This window comes from Mustela lutreola, chromosome 7 (genome assembly GCF_030435805.1).
Source record: "Mustela lutreola isolate mMusLut2 chromosome 7, mMusLut2.pri, whole genome shotgun sequence".
Lineage (NCBI taxonomy): Eukaryota > Metazoa > Chordata > Mammalia > Carnivora > Mustelidae > Mustela > Mustela lutreola.
In genome coordinates, this window is record NC_081296.1 from 25,089,432 (window position 1) to 25,110,604 (window position 21,173).

The 21,173-nt window shown below is 40.9% G+C and overlaps 1 protein-coding gene across 1 annotated transcript in view; it reads left to right on the plus strand.

Annotated features, from left to right (window-relative positions):
• Positions 1-21,173, plus strand: part of ASB7 (ankyrin repeat and SOCS box containing 7) — a 48,196-nt gene that overhangs the window by 23,650 nt on the left and 3,373 nt on the right. The window contains exon 5 of the mRNA XM_059180162.1: positions 8,559-9,164. Coding sequence (XP_059036145.1) covers positions 8,559-9,164 — 606 coding nt within the window. The remainder of the gene's footprint in view (positions 1-8,558; positions 9,165-21,173) is intronic.

Consider the following 21,173-nt stretch of genomic DNA (forward strand, 5'->3'; position numbering starts at 1 on the left):
GGGGGCCTTGCTCTAAAAGATGTTTAAGCACAACCTCTGACCAGTCATTGGTCAGAAATAGTTATCTTAACCAAACATAAATTATTCTTAGGAGTGGCCCCTAGAAGCCAGAATTTAATAATATTAACAACTAAGCAGAGACATAAGTGGCTGCATACACTTGAGAACACAGACTTTGTATAATTAGTCTGAGCATTTCATTAAAACAAACAGCAGCAGCATTCCACCCCATCCTCACTTTTAAGATGTTCCTCATTAATCTAGGGTTGCTGCAATATCACCTAAAATCTTCAGTTTTGAGAAAAATTGTGAGACATGCCTAAGAAACAGGAGTGGATAGCTCAGACACGGGAAATATGACCGGCTAATAGAAGGTGTCTGTGAAGGGGCCCACGTGCTTTACTTAGTTAACAGAATTTCAAAGCCACGTGCTTTACTTAGTTAACAGAATTTCAAAGCAGCCATTATGTGTTCAAAGAACTAAGGATAGATACCATGTCCAGAGAATTAAAGGAAAACACAATGACAGTGATTTATCATAGAACCTCGCAATAAAGAGATAGAATTTACATATCTTTGAATGTACATGTCCCTAAGTTTAAATTCTCCAGTTGAAAGTACAATAACCAAAATCAAGAATTCATTACAGCAATTAACAGCGGATTTGAACTGGCAGAAGAAATTGGTGACCTTGGAAATTGATTAAGAAACATATTCGGTCTGAAGAACATATAGAAAAAAGTTAAAAAAAAAAATTGGAGCCCATAGTCCTGTGGGATCAAGAATACTGACATATGCATGAAGCCTAATGAGAGAGCCAGAAAAGAGAGGACAGAAAGAGGCAGAAAAAATATTTAAAGAAATCATGGCCAGAACTTTGATATTTAATGATAAATGCTAAACTGTACATCTGAAAAGTTCAGTGAACTCTGAGTAGGATAAAGTCATCTGTACACAAAATAGTCTAACTGTACACAAAATAGTCTAACTATGGAAAGCCAAAAACAAAGAGAAAATCTTGAAAGCACCCAGAGAAGTAACTCATTATGTGTAAGAATTCCCTGATAAGATTAACAGCTAATTTCACATAAGAAACAGCAGTGGCCAGAAGGCCGCTGGAAGACATAGTCTGACTGTCAAAAACAACCTGTCAATCCAGAAGTTTGTATCTAGCAAAACTGTCCTTTGTGTTTCATAGAAAAAAATAAAGATCACTGGTGAAAGTAATTACTTGGGTATATCTAAAAACAGTGTATTTGTTTTTGTTGCCATGTAACAAATTACATTGACATATGGCTTAATACAACACACATTTATTACCCTGTACTTTTAAGGTGTTATCCAGAATGTTCTCAACTATAGGCTGGAGGAAAATTTGCTTCCAAGCTTACTCAGGTTATTACCAGGTTAGTTTTCTTGTGCTTGTAGGACTAGGGGCCACAACTTTTTGTGGACCTTTTTCTAGAGATTACCTGCTGCTTCTTGTCCCATGGGCTTTCCCACTAGCAGTCCTTACTTTATCAAGTCAGCAATGAGAGTCACTGTAGCAAGTCTGCCAGCAAGATGGAACCTCATATAACATAGCACAATCACAGCAGTGACAGTTCATTACCTTTGCCAAATTCTGTTGGGTTAGAAGGAAGTCACAGGTCCTGCTTAAAGCTCCAGGGGAGAGGTACACAAAGGCATGGACCTGAAGAGGCAGGGATTATGGGAGAGCCCACCTTAGAATCACGCCCCAATTTTCATCTCTTTAAGACAACAGCATACAACAAGCATTAGACTGCTGTTAGGGGGCACCTGGGCGGCTCAGTTGGTTAAGCACATGCTTTCAGCTGAGGTGGTGATCCCAGAGTCCTGGGATTGAGCCCCATGTCGGGCTCCCTGCTCAGCGGGGAGTCTGCTTCTCTCTCTGTCCCTCACCTCACTTCTCTCTCTCTCCCTCTCTTTTTTTCTCTCTTAAAAAATAAATAAATAAAATAAAGTCTTAAAAAAAATCCATCTGTATAAATATGTAATATATATGACAGCAGTGGCACAAAGAAGGGGAGAGTAAAGAGGGCTGTATTGGAACAGCGTCCATGTCCTGTTGGAATTAAACCCAAAGTAAGAATAGGAGAGAATAGGAGTGAATGATGAGAAATCAGTGGGATTAAAAATGAGCAGATGGGGGCACCTGGGTGGCTCAGTGGGTTAGTCCTCTGCCTTTGGCTTGGGTCATGGTCTCGGGGTCCTGGGATTGAGCCCCACAGCAGGGAGCCTGCTTCTCCTTCTCTCTCTGCCTGCCTCTCTGCCTACTTGTGATTTCTGTCAAATAAATAAATAAAATCTTAAATAAAGGACAAATGATGGAGAAAATTGGTGAAACAAAAAAAGCAAAAATTGGCTCTTTGAAGAGATCAACGAAATTGATAAATCTCCAGCCAGACTGATGAAGAAGCAAGAGAGAAAACACATAATCAGAACTAAGCATGGGAAAATTGTTTATAGATCCTGCAGACATTGAGAGGGTGATAGGAATATAACAAACACCTTTTTGCCATTTAGAAGAAATGGAACAATTCCTGGAAAGACATAAATTGCCAAAACTGATCCAAGGAGGAATGAAACAATTGAACAGTCCTATATCAAAGAAACTTACTTCATAAATAAAACTTTTCACTAAGAAAACTTCAGGCCCAGCTGCTTTCTCTGTTGCATTATTTTAAAATGTTGAAAGACTAAACAATAACATTACTTCCCAGACTCTTTGAGGAAATACTTCCAAACTGTGGTGCCCTAATACAAGACCAAATAGACATTGAAAGAAATGAAAACTACATACCAGTATCCTTCGTGATGATAGATACAAAAATCCCTGACAAAACACCAGCAAATCTAAGCCATCAGTGTACAAAAAAAGAATATTATATCATGGCCAAGTACTGTTTACCCCAAGAATGCAGGGTTTAAGATTTGAAACTCAACATGGTAATTTACATTATTAATGGAATAAAAGTACAGATACCAAGTGATCATTTCAATAGGTGCAGAAAAGGCATATGACCCTATAAAATACCCATTCATCATAAAGACTGAGCAATCCAGAAGCAGAAAATAACTTCCAAAACCTAAGGAAAGGCACCTAGGAAAAACTATAATGTGCATCATAGTATATGGTGAACTGCTGAATGCTTTCCCTCTGAGATCAGAAACAAGACAAGAGTGTGCTTTTACCATTTGTATTTAACACTCGTTTAAATAAGAATCCTATGGATTGGAAAGGGAGAAGTGACTCTGTCTTTGTTTGCAGAGAACGTAATTGGGTATGTAGACTAGCATAAGAAATCTACTAAAATGTGAATTTAGCTAGTGAATTTACACAGCTCAGTATGTAATCAAATTTCTCTCTATCAGCAGTTAATAATTGGAAAATGAAAATTTTTAAAAATTCATTATTATAACAACCAAACTTAAAGTATTTAGTAACGTAATGAAAGATGTGCAAGACCTATATACTAAAAAGTACAAAACATTGTCGAGAGAAATTAAAGAAGACCTAAATAAATAGATATTGTTTTTTTCATGTTTGGAAGAATCAATATTACCTCGAGTATTTGGGGATGGTTTCCATTTTTTGAGTCAGTGGAGTTCTAGTCAAAATCTCACAGACTTGTTTGAAGAAATTGATGAGTTGATTCTAAAATTTATTGGCTAGGGGTGCCTGGGTGGCTCAGTCAGTTAAGCATCTGCCTTTGGCTCGGGTCATGATCCCAGGGTCCTGGGATTGAGCCCCACATCGAGGCTCCCTGCTTGGAGGGAAGCCTACTTCTCCCTCTCCCACTCTTCCTGCTTGTGTTCCCCCCTCTCACTGTGTCTCTCTCTGTCAAATAAATAAAAAATAAAATCCTTAAAAAATGCATAAAAAATATTTATTGAGCAAAACAGTTTTTAAAAAGGTTTGGGGATGTGTACTACCTGCTACTATCGCAACTTCTGTTAACTATAGTAATCAGGATACTCCAGTATGGGTGTATGAATATACTTTTTGGTCAGTAGAACAGAACAGAGTTTAGGAAAAGACCCACCCTTTGTATAGTAAATTGGTTTTTGTCCGTGGCACAAAGATAAATCACTGGGGAAAAAGTGGTCTTTATAACGGATTGCCCTGGGCAACTAAATATCTGTATGGAATAATAAACCTTGATCTGATCTCACTTTACACAGAAGTCAGCTATCAGTAAGTCATTATCCTAAATGTAAGAGTTAAAAATGCAAAACTTTTAGGAGAAGACACAAATTCTAGGTGACACTGTGTTGGGCAAAGATTTTTTTTTTTTGATTATTTTATTTTATTTTATTTTATTTTATTTTATTTTTTTCAGTGTTCTAAGATTCGTTGTTTATCCATCACACCCAGTGCTCCATGCAATATGTGCCCTCCTTAATACCCACCACCAGGCTCATCCAACCCTCCAAGCCTCCTCCCCTCTAAAACCCTCAGTTTGTTTCTCAGAGTCCACAGTCTCTCATGGTTCATCTCCCTCTCCAATTTCCCCCAACTCCCTTCTCTCCATCTCCCCATGTCCTCCGTGTTATTTCTTATGCTCCACAAATAAGTGAAACCATATGATAATTGACTCTCTCTTCTTGACTTACTTCACTCAGCATAATCTCTTCCAGTCCCGTCCATGTTGCTACAAAAGTTGGGTATTCATCCTTTCTGATGGAGGCATAATACTCCATTGTATATATGGACCACATCTTCCTTACCCATTTGTCCGTTGAAGGGCATCTCGGTTCTTCCCACAGTTTGGCGACTGTGGCCACTGCTGCTATGAACACTGGAGTACAGATGGACCTTCTTTTCACGGCATCTGTATCTTTGGGGTAAATACTCAGTAGTGTAATTGCAGGGTCATAGGGAAGCTCTATTTTTAATTTCTTAAGGAATCTCCACGCTGTTCTCCAAAGTGGCTGCACCAACTTGCATTCCCACCAACAGTGTAAGAGGGTCCCCCTTTCTCTACATCCTCTCCAACACTTGTTTACTGTCTTGTTAATTTTGGCCAGTCTAACTAGTGCAAGGTGGTATCTCAATGTGGTTTCTTAAACGGGATGCAAAAAGCACAAGCCGTAAAAGACAAATCAGTTGACTTCCTCAACATTGAAACATTTTGCTCTTCAAAAAAAAAGGAAAATGAAAAAGCAATCAGGATACTAGGAGACAACATTTGCAAACCATAGCTGACAAAGACTTGTATCAGAATATATATGCAATGGAATTGTAAACTCAAAAATGAGAAAAACAATTTAGTAAAAATGAGTAATTTCAACAGATGCTGACAGAAGAAAATATCTGAATAAGCCCAGTGTCACTAGTCATCAAGGTCACATAAATTAAAATCTCAGCAGTTTGCTATTTTATACTCTCTGGAGGAGTAAAATTAAAATTATTGATGATGCCAGTATTAGTGAAGATGTAGAACCATAACTCTCATACACTATTGCTGAGAGAATTGTGATATTACACAGTGTAATATTACACTTAGAAAAATTGTGGCAATTTCTTGGGAGGTTAAATGTACATTTAACAGGTGGCCCAGTAGTTCTTTCCTAGGTATTTACCCAATGGAAATGAAAAACAACAGACTGGTGTGTGAATGTTCACAGTAACTTCATTCATTATAGCCTCAAACTGGAAATAATGCAATTGCCCATCTGCTGGCAAATCCCTCAGTAAATGTATATCCATATTATACAATACTCTTCAGTAATACAAAGGATAAGCTTTTGATACATACACACCAACAACGTGCATGTATTTCAGAAACGTCATGCTAAGTGAAATCAGTCAAACACAAAAGTCTACATGCTATATGATTTCACTTATACACCATTCTAGAAGGGCAAGCCTGTGGTGGTTGCCTGGGACCCACAGTCTGTGCAAGGAATTGACTGTAAAGAGCCAGGAAGGAACTTTCTGAGATGATGGGAATATTTTGTGGTGATGGCCACATGGCTATCTACAGTTTGACAGAGTTCATCAACCTCTACACTCAAAGTGGGTGAATTTTATTGTACCTAAGTAAAGTTGTACCTCAGTAGTTGGGGTAAAAAGTCATATTGCTGGGAGATATTTTTTATTCATATACACTTTAAAAATTTTTCAGTAGACTTAAATGGATTTCTTGAAACTACTAAAGCCTGTTTAAAATAAACTTTTTTAAAAATTTTATCTCTGCATCTGTGATAAAATTTTATTTTATCTCTGCACTTGCAAGAAGGCAGAAGCGTACTAAGGGGACAAAGTAATAAGGTGGCTGGGGCTTCGGTTAGTGTTTAGAGAAAGCTTTTCTGATGAAGGGACAGTTGAGCAGATACAGATGAAGGGAATTCAGTTCAATCAAAGAAGTGTCTTTACATGTGCCTTGCACATCTCTTACTCAGTTTTTATCTAGGCATTGTGCAGTTCCTGTTATTAATTACAAATGAGATCTTTTCCTTATCTGTTGCATTAGCTGTAATAATCCTTAAATTAATCTCTGTTCGCATCTTCATTTGTCTTCTGTCTCCTATTAATGCCTTGAGGACAGTAAGTATACAGATTTTATGCATTGTTAATTTCTAGCTCTTTCTTCTCAGCTGTGTTTTCCGCGTGTGCTGTAATGCATTTTCATAGTTTTTACTGAGACTAAGCAGATCCTTGTATCTGTTAATCTTTGTTTTTCCTAGCTCAGTATAGCACCAAAATGCAAGACCTAAAGTGGAAAATCAAAGATGCTGGTACAATTTCATGTAACATAATTTCAATCTTACTGTCCAATGGAGCGAGTATAGGATGCACGTAAGACTGCTGGCACCTTTAAAGACACTCCTAAATGTGGGAGAAATGCAAGAAGGTATTTTTCAATCTGACAGATTAAGAAAGAAGCACCTGATTGGTCAGGTATAGATTAGAAATGGAAGTCTTGGCAAGATTCATGGTTTCATTTGAATAGAAGGGGTCTTTTAGATTTCATGCCTGTCTTAGTCTCCATATTTTAAGGGAGGTAGGTGTCCAAGACTTGAGGGCTCAGCATAAGCTGCCAAAATGAAAATATTTGTTACTCAAGTTTGTGCCTTACCAGTAGATGGCAGCAAAATGCTTTGTTTAAACATGCTTGCTTGCTTGCTTGTTTATTTTAAGGTAGATAAAATACTCTTATTTTCTTTAAATGGTAATGATCACTGGGTAGTGTCAGTTTATACTAAATGATTTTAGAAATTCAACTGATGCAGCTTTCCTAAAAACGTTAACTTTTTATAGGTTTTGTTAGCAACTACTTCTTAATGATATTTTTTATTCTTTTCAGTAGTATTAATATTATATATGTAGTTTTCTGCCTCATATATTTTTCTAAGGGACCCAGCTGTCATCATATAGTTGAGAACTAAGTAACATTTTAGTAAACAACACAGGAGTGTTTTAGTCCTATAACTGTGGAGGCTTTTTGTGTTTGGAAAACACTCACGAATTTCTCTTGAACAAACCAGAAATTAAGGGTGACTTTTATAAGAAGAGAGCATTTTAATACTAGATGGATAGATCTGACCAATTTATTTTCACCTAAGATTACTGGTCCCTAGGATGTGACCTACCTAATAGGAGGGAGCACTTTTTATCCCTTTTTTCCCCACTGCCCAAGAAGGCCAGTGGAATGAGAGCTACACAAAACTGACCCTTGGCTTCAGGGAAGATCCGGGCAGGTGACAAAAGTCTGTTACTCGAGTCACACAGCAGATTGTCAATTGTGGCTTCCCTTTCTTTTTTTCTCTCTCTCTCTTTCCAGAAATCAGCCCGTTTAGGAGAGCATTTTGGAACTGTTATAGAAAAAAATTCCTACAGGGCTGAGGTTTCTCCCAGTTTTTCACACAAAAAAAGTGCTGCTTAATTCTTAAAAATTCCAAAATTCTTATAAAACTAAGAATCTACAGAATAGCCTTTTATCTTACAAAAAATGATTTATCACGATCACTTAACATATATCTTACATGCTTTGGAATTTCTGCAGACCACAGAAGATTTTTTTTTTTTTTTTTTTTTTTACCTAATATACCCTAAAACAACACAGCCTGCCAGACCACAGTACATCCGTCCTTTAGAGCAGCAGATGTTGCTACACATGCTTCTCTTTAAGACCAAGAAGCACAAGAGAAAATAAAGCAGAAAGTTCAAAACCGAAGAGAAACATGAAACAATACAGAAATGAGAGAGCCGAGTAGCCGAAAGCAGTTGGTTAAATTAGGACAGAGAGGGGTTGTGGCAATCTGAACTCTCTCTTTTTGTCTATCTTTTAAATACTCTGTAGGTCATTTTCATTCTGTTAACCCAGGTTTGATGACTTTCTACCAAAATTTATTTTCTGTGAAAACTATGCTTCAATTAAACTGAGAAAGAAGTACTTAACATTCATTATAATCTTCAATCATTTCACATTTTTTTCCTGGGAATGGTCTTGAGTGCTCTGTGCCATGGTGTAGAGTTTATTGTTTTGTCTTCGAGTCCACTAATGTTTTCATTTTGGTTTTCGTCCTAGCCGATCCAACAGTTAAGGACTTGATCGGAGGCTTCACTGCTCTTCACTACGCAGCCATGCACGGCCGGGCCCGGATTGCACGCCTGATGTTAGAATCTGAATACAGGAGCGACATTATTAATGCCAAAAGCAATGATGGCTGGACTCCCCTCCATGTGGCTGCTCACTATGGTAGGGACTCATTTGTCCGACTCCTACTGGAGTTCAAGGCTGAGGTTGACCCGCTCAGCGATAAAGGCACCACTCCCCTTCAGCTCGCCATCATCCGAGAGAGGTCCAGCTGCGTGAAGATCCTCCTGGACCACAATGCCAACATCGACATCCAGAACGGTTTCTTGTTGCGATACGCGGTGATCAAAAGCAATCACTCTTACTGCCGAATGTTCCTTCAGAGAGGAGCAGATACAAACTTGGGTCGCTTAGAAGATGGACAGACTCCTTTACATTTGTCTGCCCTTAGGGATGATGTACTCTGTGCACGGATGTTATATAACTATGGAGCGGACACAAACACAAGGAACTATGAAGGACAGACCCCACTGGCTGTTTCAATAAGTATTTCTGGAAGTAGTCGACCGTGTTTGGATTTCTTACAAGAAGTCACAAGTATGTAATTTAATTATTACTCTCACTGCATTTTTAAGAAATTTTCATCTTCTTGGGGGGGTTTCATGGGTTTACAACTTACTGAGCAGATGCTAATAATTCCTGTCAGCCCTGCTTACTACGAAGTTATTAATAACATGATTCATGCCTCATCCATCGGAAGTAAAAAGAAAGCTCTTTATCACAAGATTTCATGCCCGTTACTGAAAATAATAGGGGTGGATAGGCTGAGAGTGGAAATGTAGGAAGGTACAGAGAGAGGAGAAATTGTTAAATTCAAAGATCTCTGTCAGAACAAGGCAGTTCCTACTAGTCACTCACATAGTCATTCGGGCTTTCATGGACTTCTGATTGAAGAATTAGGACAGCATTGGCCTTTAGGTCCCATAGCTGTGGAAGTGTCCTAGAATTGGTGCTTTATCATGAAGCTGTTGCCCCATGTTTTAGTGTTGCTTTTCTGGCTTCCCGTGGTGTGACCCAGCATGAGACAAACAGCAGTGTTACTGAGGATGCCAGAAGTTGCTCTTAAGATTTGTCATCAATTGGAGATTTGGTGCCACTGTCCCGGGACCACTCCTGACCAGTTTTGGTGTGGGCACTTCTTCGGAAAGCCTGGGAATATGTGACCCACCTTGCGTGGTGGTGTACGTTTGCCTTGTTTTTCTGGCAGGGATATTGGTCTGTGTGTGGACATAGCCACTCTCTCTCTTCCGCCACGGCTAGTCATGTATGTGTCTCAGAGCTCAACATCCAACCTGAGGCTCAAGTCGATCAACAAAATGTTTGATTTTGCCCTCTGCTGCACTCTTTCACAAACTCCCTTTTCCTCACTTGGTCTTTCCCTTTGAGTCATTATCATGGAGGAACAGAGACACTGTGGGTACAGTTGTCCTGAGGTACGACTAAGGAGTTCACTTGACCTTGTAAACGATCTGCTCTCCTGCTTGGAACTGAACTTGGGAGTAGAAATCATATGAACAGGTGAATTGTAATTTGGATTTTATGCGTTTATGAAAAGGAAAAGATGACATTGTTACCACTTTGTGTCTGCAGACCAAAGCCCAAAAAGAAATAACACTCTAAGTTAGATCTATGTTAGATCATAAGAATCTAACATATGCTGTCCAGTTGGCCTGCCTGTGGCAATGGAAATGGTCAGCTCTATCCAGTATGGTAGCTACGAGTTCTAGCCCCGTGTGGCTGTTTTAAACATGTTACGTGTTTAATGCCACTGAGGAACTGAATTCTTTTTGCTTTAAATTTATTTATTTATGTGAGAGAGAGAGTGAGAGAGAGCATGAGAGGGGAGAAGGTCAGAGGGAGAAGCAGACTCCCCGCGGATCTGGGAGCCCGATTAGGGACTCGATCACGGGACTCCAGGATCATGACCTAAGCCGAAGGCAGTAGCTTAACAACTGAGGCACCCAGGCGCCTGAAGAACTGAATTCCTAATTTAACTGTATTAATTGGAATTTAGATGGTTGCAAGTGCCCGGTGGCCCCCATGTTCTACAGCGTAGATCTGTTTGCCTTGCGAGCAGTGTTTGGGGCCAGCTGGTAGGTGATCCCTTGAAAGTTTCTGAGGCACATGACAGACTGAGATGGGAGATGTCGTGTGTGGTGCTTCTTCGCCAGCTTACTCTGACTCTTCAGATCCAGGCCACATCTAACGAAAAGTTTGCCGTGACATTCCAAGCGCTGGTTCTCTCAGCAGATTTTCTAGCAGTCTTCATCCATAGGCTGGGAGGGGTGTTGGTGCTGTGAGAGAGACTATCACTCTTGAACTTGAGGTTAGGATTCTGTCGCGGAAAAAGCCTGTGAAGCGTCTCTTATTCTTTCTGCATTCTGAATATCTTTTTGTTGTTACTATTGTCTTTGTTCCAACCTCTCACTAGAGACTCCTGGTTAAATTAATGGGACTGCCCCTCTTGTTAAGTATTTTGCTCAGCAGTTAAGGACGTCAACTAGAGCTGGGCTGCCGAAGCTCAAGCCCCAGCTCCACCACCTGTCACCTGTGACCTTGGGCAGCTTACCCAACTGCTCTGGGCCCCAGTGTCCTCAAGGAAGCATTAGGGTAATGATAACTATCCTGTAGGCCTGTTGTGTAGATACAATGAGTTAATGTTTATAATGTGCTTAAAACGGCACCTGGCACATTTTAAGTGCTACATGTGTTTTTTAAAATAAAATAATTAAATGAGAGTGGATGAACAGGAGGGCCCGGCTTGCTACCAGTCGAGTGAACCCTGAAGGTTCTCAGTCTCCCTCAGCTTCCTGTTTTCCAGCTGGTAGACTGTTCCCCTTATCCTTTCCCTGTGCCATAATGCAAACGCCCCTATTCACCGTACGGATGAGGGAGTTACTGAGAACGGAAAATTTTTGAAGAGAGAAATTCCATGAGAAAACTGAACCTCGGGCACCGACGAACTGGAACTTTTAAACTTACTGGGGGCACAAAAGGGATTGTAATGACCTGCATGCCTGGAATTTTGTCCAGAGACAAGGAGCGAAGAACTTCAGTTGGGGGGAAGCCCGCTTCTGAATTCTCAGGCACGAATTATGCCTATGGCAGGGACGGACCTCCCCCAGCCAACCCCTTCTGCAGGAGAAGGCCTTGGGCCTGAGAAGCTGATTGCACTTCTTGTGTCCAAGCGTCTGAAGATCAGAGGAGGTGGAGAACACAGTCCAGGCAGAGTGAAGAGGGCGCAGAAGGAGATGGCTCCCTGCTACAGAGTGCCACTGGGAAGGAGGCCGTTTCCGTTTCGGATTGGCCTGCCTGTTTCCAGAAACAGGTGCCGTGTTGTGCTGCCTGCCTCGGAAATCCTTCAGTTGTAAGGCTTATCACCCTTTTTTCTGCACGAGACGGAAACATTCAGAAGGCAAAGTGGGATCCAAGATTTGTGCAAACAGCCGGGTCAAAAGCTGTTGGAGGGGTCGGCGTGTCACCCACTCCTTCCTTTGCCAGGGACCTGCACGTTTGTACTCACTGGGAATCTACCTCTGATGGGCTGCTCTTTCATCAAGGCATTAGAGACGCAAGATTTTACTGTTACCGTCTACTGTCTTCGTCAGTTTTAACAGAGCAATCATCAGTTAAATTGCCTGTCTGATAATCCCGGCATCTGTGTCATGGCTGAGTCTTCTTCGATGCTTGCTTTGTCTCTTCCAATGTGGTTTTCTTCTTGCCGTTTAGCATGTCTTATAATTTTTTATGGAAGCCAGACAGGATGGATCAGGTCATAGGAACGGAGGCAAATAGGCCTTTAAATGTCAGGCCCTGTGTGAACCTGGCCAGGATCTGGGCCGCGTGCCATGTCTGCTGGAGCTGTAGGAGCCGGGAGCTTCAGACCCTCCTGCGTCCTCGGTTTTGTCTCCCCCTCTTGACTCTGGGCTTGTCTCAGCACTCCTCCTCTGAAGTGTCTGCGTCTCGTGGCTCTTTCAGCTCAAGACCACAGCTGTCCCACTGGAGCCCCGTCACTGTCAGCTAAGGGGATGGGGGAGGCCAACAGTCTGGCATCTTCCCATCAAGTCTGTCTTTCGGGGCCTGCGTCCTTGGGCTGTGTGCTTTGGAAGTTTCGCCATTTGCCCGCTCCTCCACCCTCCCCGTGTGGCCTCCCCGCTCACACAGCTCGGTGACCCAGGAAGACTCTGTGCACCCAAATCAGAGAACTGTTCTTTTTCCAGGGGTCATAACTCTGGTAGTCTCCACCCTTCCAGAACAGGCCTTTGTTAGGGAGAAGGTTCTGGGTATAGGTCACATGGTTGTTCTCAACCCTCCTCCCTTGCCAGAACCACGAGCGGGGGTTTTTATTAGCTATTCACCGTGGCAGCCTGGTGGGGTTCCTGAAAGTAAAATAGAGAGAATGTGGGGGGGGGGGGGCAGGCGGGGCAGGGGGCTCCCTGAGATGGTGACGCGCACTGTCAGGCCAGTCCACACGCATCCTCAGGTTAACTCGTCACAATTACCGTGGAAGTGCTCCTACCAGTTGATGGCACCTGCAGCTTCTGGTGCAGGTACGCAGCTGTGCGCCAGGACTCTCTGGATCTTTCTCTCCCCTGACGTTGTGGCGGTTTGCACTGTGACGTCTGTTCCCTGGTGGGTGAGTCCAAGAGAGGTCACTGATTTTGTGTTTGTTCAGCTTTTTGTTCTTACAAGAGCAGGAGTGATGACTTTCCAAGCTCCTTACATGTTCACGAGCTAAAACTGGAAAGCTGTTCATTAGTTTTATTGTTTTTACATGAAAAGTGAAACACAGCCTATCCATCGTCATTTGGGCTGAGTAGTTTTCCGACCCCAGCCCCCCTGGAATTCAGGGGCACATCGGTCTCATACACGATCCTGAAGACCTCTCAGCTCTGCCTCCGTGTCAGAGGTGGAGAGAGCAAGCTAGTGCGCTCTTGACCCCATGTCTGACTTGCCTAAAAACCTTGGGCAAGCTGGTTAGTCTCCGGCTCCCCCTGCTGCTCAGTTCCCCCCTCTGAAACATGGGGGAATGAGGCCACAGTCCCCAGGGACTCCCCCCACTTTTTAAAATTCTTGCCAGTAACCACTTAAAAGGGATGATTTCCTGCAACATTGTGATTTTATTTTACAATTTATGTAGAACAGTGGTTTTTACAGTGCGGCCTCTTACAGGGCCCTCAAGACCATCTGAGGGGCCCGTGAGGTCAGAACGGTCTTCGTAGCAGTGCTGAGGTATGACTCGCCTCTTTTCACTGCACTGTCATTTGACTTATGGTGTAGGAGCAATGGTGGCTCAAACTTCTGGCTCCTCAGTGTTAATCGAGGCAGTGGCCCCAAAGGGTGCCCCTCGTCCTTGAGTCCTTCACTACCAGGCAGTCCCGCCAAAGAAGATTCCAGTTCCATTTAGAGAGATCTTTGAGAGAGCAGCAAAAGTAATCCCATTAAATCTCATTCCTGAGTACGTGCTTTTTTGATATTCTGTGGATGGAAATTGAAGGTATTCTTACTGCATACCAAAGTGCTGGGACTGAATTGACAAAAAGCACTTCTTTGATTTGTTTGAGCTGAGCCAGCAGCTTTTTTTGTGGAACACCCATTTTTACCTGGAAGAGTGACAGACAGCCAAAGGATAGCTGTTTAGTCTTGGATATCTGGCAGACTTTGTTGTCACGTTAAGGAAAACAGTTGACAGTGTTTATGACAAGTCATAAGCCTTGAGCTTTCAAGTGAAAATTAGAATTTTGAAAAGCTTGTATTTGCTACTGTGACATTGATGGGTTCCCAATATGCAGATTCTTTTGAGATGAGCAGTGATACTAACAAAAGTGATTTTTTGATACTATCATAATGAAATCAGTCAACATTTGGAAGATCTCCATAACCTAAGGAGCCAGTATTTTCCAAAGGACTAATGCATAATTTGACAAAAACATGCATGGACAAAAGATCCATTCAAAGGGCAAAGTAGACCAATGGATTTGCATGTGAAAGAGCACAAGAGGTTCATTGATTTGGTTTCAGATTTCATGTTGCAACTAACCTTTAAAAAAATACCACTTGTCGAGTTTTGGTGAAGTATCAGAGAAGATGATAATCATCTAACAAGGCTATTAAAATATTCTTTCCCGTTCCAACTATGTGAAGGAGGCTGGATTTTCTTGAAGTACTTTAATCACAACATATTCAAACAGAATGCAGGAGCAGATCTGTGAATCCAGCTGTCTTGGAAGGAAGCCAGACCTTAAGAGATAATCTGCAAACATGGAGAACAGAGCTGCTCTTCTTATGAAACCATTTTTTTTTTAGTAAGCAGCCTCTTTTTTTTTTTTTTTAAGATTTTATTTTTTTTTAGTAGTCTCTACACCCAACATGGGGCTTGAACTCACAACCCCAAGATTAAGAGTCACATGTTCTACTGACTAAGCCAGCCAGATACCCCATATTACTGTTATTTTTAAATGAATCAATGAATATGTTTTAAATTTCCCAACCTTAATCTCTAAGTATGGCAAATACAGATAGAGAAAACCCATATAAACAAAAATTCTTTGAGGTCCTCCAATTTTGAGAGTGCAAAGAGGTCATAAAACTAAAAAATGGAGACCCTAATGCCCGTCCGTACAGCTTCTACATGCACATTTTTTTTAGGACATCTTGTTAGCCTAGAGTTTTCAAATTTGGTGAATTTCTGCTATATTTCTATTTGCAGTTGCTACAGTCTGGATACAATGAAATGCTTTATATTACTACTCCCCTGTGCCAACATATTTACAACTTAGGATCTATAGAGACCAGTGATTCCTGAAGTGTGTCTATAAAATTGTGGTTCTATGAGATGCTCTGAAGGTAAACAGGTTCATTATTCAGATTAATTTGGAAGACTGCTACCCTGGATTCTAGATCTCAGTTTCAGGGAATAGTATATACGAGGTACCAAGAAGTCCTTGAGTAAGTTAACCATTAATTTTTGTTAAGTAAACAACTAGTTGACTTTCACAGGCATTTTTTATTCCTGTGGCAAGCTCTGGTCTAGATTACTCTTAAGGCAGAGAATATGCAATTTGGGTTTGTGTTTACTATCCATAAGGAGGCCAGGTTGTGATCTGTGTTTCTCGTAGATGCTGCTTACAGACTTGAATCAACCAGTCAGTTTGCGTCAGGGGTGTATAAAAGGTCAGACTGGGTTGTATTTCGATTTGTATAGCCTAAGAAATTAAATGGCCCCTATTTCTAAGGAAAAAACATTAGGTAGATGGGAATTGAATTGGGTAAACTATCTGGGGAGACTTAATCTGTCAAGTATTTAAGCTTGTTGCTTTCTAGAACAGCATGACAGGTGTTTAAAAATACTGTTTTATAAACACCACAGTAACCTGAAATGTGTTTTTATTTAAAAATAGTCAAACACACTGTTTTGGTTTCAGGAGTTAAACTTCAAAAAAACCTTTTAAACTCTAAAAAGTAAGAATACGAGTCACAACTTCTTTTTTTGTTTGTTTTTTTTTGTTTGTTTGTTTTTTGTTTTTGTTTTTTCAATTTTAAGAAGGTAAACTTTAGCTTGTGGCTCTCAGTTAAATCTAGTACAATGACAAGCATGTGAGCAGATGATCACATAAAACAACGCCTGTACCTAGGTGCCCTTATTTCTGTATTTCTTTCAAAAGCTCTTTAATCACTTTTTTGATTTGTTGTTGTTGTTGTTGTTGCTTGGTAGAATTATATATCAAAACAGTGTTACCAAGTGTAACTCTTTGGAGAAGTAATTTGTGTAATATGTTTTACCTGTGGTGATTTTTTGATTGATTTTTTTTTCTAATAAATTAGGGATTTGCCAGACATTTGCATTATAGTCTTGTTAGGCCTTTGGGTCCCAAATACTAAAATTCCACTTTTAGAAACAAATAAATAGTACATAGTTCTAAGTCACATTAGACTACACTTTAAGGTCCTTTGATCTAGAAAGCATTGCCTTATTGTGTACTTTTTTCATATTTATATTGCTTTCTGTTTTCAATATAGGCTTCTAGAGATTTGTTATTTGTTAGGAAGCAGTATATGGTTTTGTTTAGTTTTAGTGCAAATGACGGATATAGGTCAAAGCTTATTAGCTTGTGGAAACAAATGGAAGCAATGGACAGATGTCATCAAGGTTGATACTGCATATATCTGGATTCTAGCTAAGAGATAAGGTATTTTACAATATGACTATTTTTACTTTAAGGTGAGCTACAAACTGCCATTGTCCTATAAAGATTTGTTGAACACATTTCATCCTAAGTGTCGGTCAGGGACAAGAGCAAAGGAATAAAACGTGTTTATGGTAGGATTTTTAAATTGGGAAGCCGAAATGAAACAAAGAGGTATTGGGAGACGATTCCAGATGCTGACCTACGATGGAGAGGTGGCTGAAAGGAACAATTCAGATTGTAGACAGCAAAGGAGGCTAAATCATTTGTTGCGTTTCTTTACATCTTCCTCTCTACTTCCAGTCTCTTTCCCCTCTTCCCCAAAGAAGACCCAGAACGTTGTTTTGCTTTCATCTTCTTTCCTCTGGCTCTACAAAAATGTTTTGCCTCTCTCTCTACCTTTACAAACATTTTACCCAAATAAATAGGTTTAGCCTATCATAAATGTGGTGATGGTGGTATCCAAAGGAGGTGGTTTAGGATATTTAATTTTCTAAATTATGCCACTGCCCTGGTTTTGTAATTTATCCTAGACCAGACCCTTCAAAAGCTGATTTCCTATTTTATACCAGCCCAATTATTACTAATGATGGGCTGCTTTACCAAATGGAGAGGCTAATAGGCCTTTGAACTGTTATGCAATCCCATTGTAGTTTGTTAGTGTGAACACCTTGTAGTGTTCCTGCATCCCCCAAAGTGTTTATGATTCCTGAAATTATACTCTTGTGTGAGATATCCCCCCCGGTCTCTCCTGTTACAATCCCTTGGACAAGCTGGTTGTTATTTAACAGGGTAGGAGTAATTTTCTGCGACACCTAGTAAACCTAGTGCACGTGTGTGTTGAGTGCTTTTGGTTTCATTCTCTTTATTCTCTTTCTCTGCCTTTTTTTCTTCTGCCACCCCTTCTCCCCTCACCCCTTCAATCCACAGCATAGTTTATTTTAGGGGTACCTAGGAGGCGCACGGTAAATCTTTTTGAGTGATGCGTTGACTAGAAAGTAAGTAAATCTTTTTCAGTCATAATTTTCTGTTCCCCAAGTGACATTCCTGAAAATAAAAATAACTCCTCAGTCAGTCATAGAAATAGCAGTGATGGCAATGAGTAGTCCTTATCACTCCTTCCTGTTTAAGCCTGCTGTACGGCCCTCATTCCTACATGGCAAGATAAGTCCACATCTCTGTGCGTGGCACCGTAGCCTAAAGACATCCCTCACTTCATCACCGCACAGGTTTTTGTAGAGTGAAGGTTCTTACATCTCTGCTTGCCCCAAATCATGCAGTGATTTCCATAGTGTCATTCCCAGCGGTTTGCCCTGGACCGTTGCCCCGTAAGATTACCAGTAGATCCTTTACTGTTAAGCTGCCACCTGGTTTTCTTCCTCTCTTAACACCAGGAAGATGGAGACCCCAATTTCCAAGAAGCACCCTCTACTTTTCTGGGAAGGAGAAGCAAATATTACCCTTATAAGTATTGAAAAACCACTATTTTAACATTCATTCCCCAAATACTTACATATAGTCCTACGTGTCTGGGACGATACCATAAACCCTTGAGCAAAATTAACTTTTTTGATGCTTGTAAAGCCTGTGATGGAGGTGGTGGTGTTCTTGGTTCATACGTGAGGAATCTGAGGCAGGAGGCCAAGGGGCTTGCCCAGGACCACACGGATTGTAAATGGTGGGGTGAGGAATCCAACCCGGCCCGTCTTGCTCCAGACTTGATGCTTCTAACCACTAAGATCCCATTAAAGGTCATTTTGCAGACCGGGATTATACATGGTCAAGAACTCTTTGAAAGCTCAGATTCTCCCCAAATGGTAAAAGATTGCCACAACATACCGCTTGAGGAGAAAAATCAATAGCAAATTGAGTAAAACTCTGATGTTTAGACAGAAAGTTCATCTCTCCCTGGGAAAGGCCCCTGTGGAAGTACCTTCTGAGGACAATAGGATTTCTGTAGCTACGTCCCTTGGTTTCCAGGCGCTAGCTTGTCTTTGCCTTCTTGTATTTTATCACAGACAGTGAGGAGAGCCAGTGGTCCCTGTAAGAGTTGGCCTACAGAATCTTCTTAACTAGACCATTAGGGTATTTTTACTACTTTTCTGTGTTACAGCAGGGGACGGTGTTGCCAAACTTTCTGCCACTAATAAACCCCTCCCCCCACTCCTGCAGCTTCTAGTAACTTTTTTTTCAGCTTCTAGTAACATTTCAGAACTCTCTTTTAAGCCCTAACAGACTCCTCAGAGCCCTTCCCCACCAGCTGGTCCTAGTGATAAAGCCACATATTTTAGATTTTTTTTTCTTCTTTTTAATGGTAACACCCTACTTCAGGGTCACAGAATCTCAGTTATCTAATGCTGGAAATTTTTAGTGGCTTAACACAGTAATAGTGGATTATTTTGCTCCTCTCCTCCACATGGTGTCATCTGGACTTTCTCAACTGGGGTCTCTCCACATTCAAGATGGCGCACTCCGATGGCTGGTAGTGGGGTGCTGGCATTTGGGAGGTCAGCCAGGACTGCTGGGCAGGGACCTCGCTTCCTTCTTCTAGACTGCTCAGACTTCATGGCGTGCTGGTGGCTGTGTTCGCAGAGTTAATGTCCCAAGAGCCAGGCGAAAGCATGTCCCCCTCTATGACTTAGTTGTCACAGTCACATAGCATGAGGCATAGGTGATGTTGTGGTTCTTTTTGGAGAGCACAGCTTGGCGTGAAATAGGATTTTCAGAAGATCCCCCTTATGTAACCCTTTGCTTCAGTCCTTTTTTTTTTCCCCTTAGCTAAGCAAATTCCAATCATACAGGTTTTCTACTCTGTTGGATGATATGTTTCCATTTAAGTGTGCTTATATTCTTCTACATGTCAACTTTTTCCTCACCTGTTTGTAGCCTGAATACATTGTGCTTGTTCTTTTCATTAATATTACATTTGGAAAGAACCTGCCATCTATCAGGAAAATCAGATTCTTTCTTCCGAAAAAAAAAAAAAAGAAGGTTCATATCAAATTCATATTGTGGTTTGCATTTGCAGATCAAATGCGGTAAGCACTTAGCGAAAAATAACAAAATGATAAATTTATTCCCTTCCTAATGGTAGCCCATGAAGGGTGGTGAAAAATAATTCAACGCAGGTTAGAAAATGATTTGCTGTTGACATGGGCGGATTTTGCAATGAGTTGACTGGTTTGTCCCTTATGGACGAGGCTGTTAAGGATTCATTCATTCAACTAATTTTTACTACAGTATGATATCAGGCATTGGGCTCCATTGGCAGCCAGAAGTGGTCTTGCTGTCATGGAACATGTCAGATGGTAAAGAAGGTGGGCATTAGTAGAGAATCACCAAATAAATATAAAATCACAACCTTATTAAGAGCTGTAGCAGAAGGGAGCTCCAGAGTATCTGATGGGGAACCTGATTTGTCACCCTAAAGGAGTGCTTTTGAGCAGAGATCTGGAAAATGGAGAAGACATAGGTTGGCCAGAGACACGAGCCTCAGACCGACCCACGTGCAGGTATCTGTAGGTACATGTGCCCTAGGTTTACAGGCGTTTCTAGGAAAGCAATAGTTTCTGCAGTTCTCTTCAGAGAAGACCTTGAGTTAAGTAACTCGTGGAAAGCACATGTTCACACAGGCCCTGACAGAGATGTCTCAGGAGCCTTTTTTTAATTTGTGAAGAATTACTTAATTTTGAATAATGGCGGTCACTATAAACAAGGATGGTGTAAGTAAGGGGTAAAGTACTAATTATAGCAGTGGTTCTGCATGAATGACTTGGGGATTCCTGGAGCTCCACAAGACCCCCTTTCCCCTACCTGAGGTCAAAACGATTTTCATAAGTCTGAGACATGATCTGCCCTTTTCACGTGCCTTCTTTCATGAGCATAAGTGGACTTGTCTAGAGACGAGATGATTTTATCACAGCAGATTGAATGTAGAAACATGTATGAGAACTCAGCTGTCCTCTCTTAAGCCAGCCCTTTAAGAACTTGGTAAAAATGTGAAAGAATGTCATTCTTCTTACTCTTTTTCAAAAGGTTGTTCTTGTACCAGTGTTGTCTATGGCCAAATATAATGGGTTTATTCTTTTTTTTTTAATTGAATATTTCTAAGATTTGCTTTAACTTCTAATATGGTCATTACTGATAGATAGAAACCCACATAAATGGGAGTTCTTTCAGGTCTTTGATATATTTAAAAAATGCAAAGAGGTTTTGAGACCAAGAAGTTTGAGATTTGCTGAGGTATGGCTTTCTACTTGACTTTTAATCTCTCTGAGACACAGGGAGTCTGTAAGATGGGGATGATGATCAAAGTGCTTCCCTCATAAAAGGATGAAACGAGTTAGTGTATGTTGAGAGC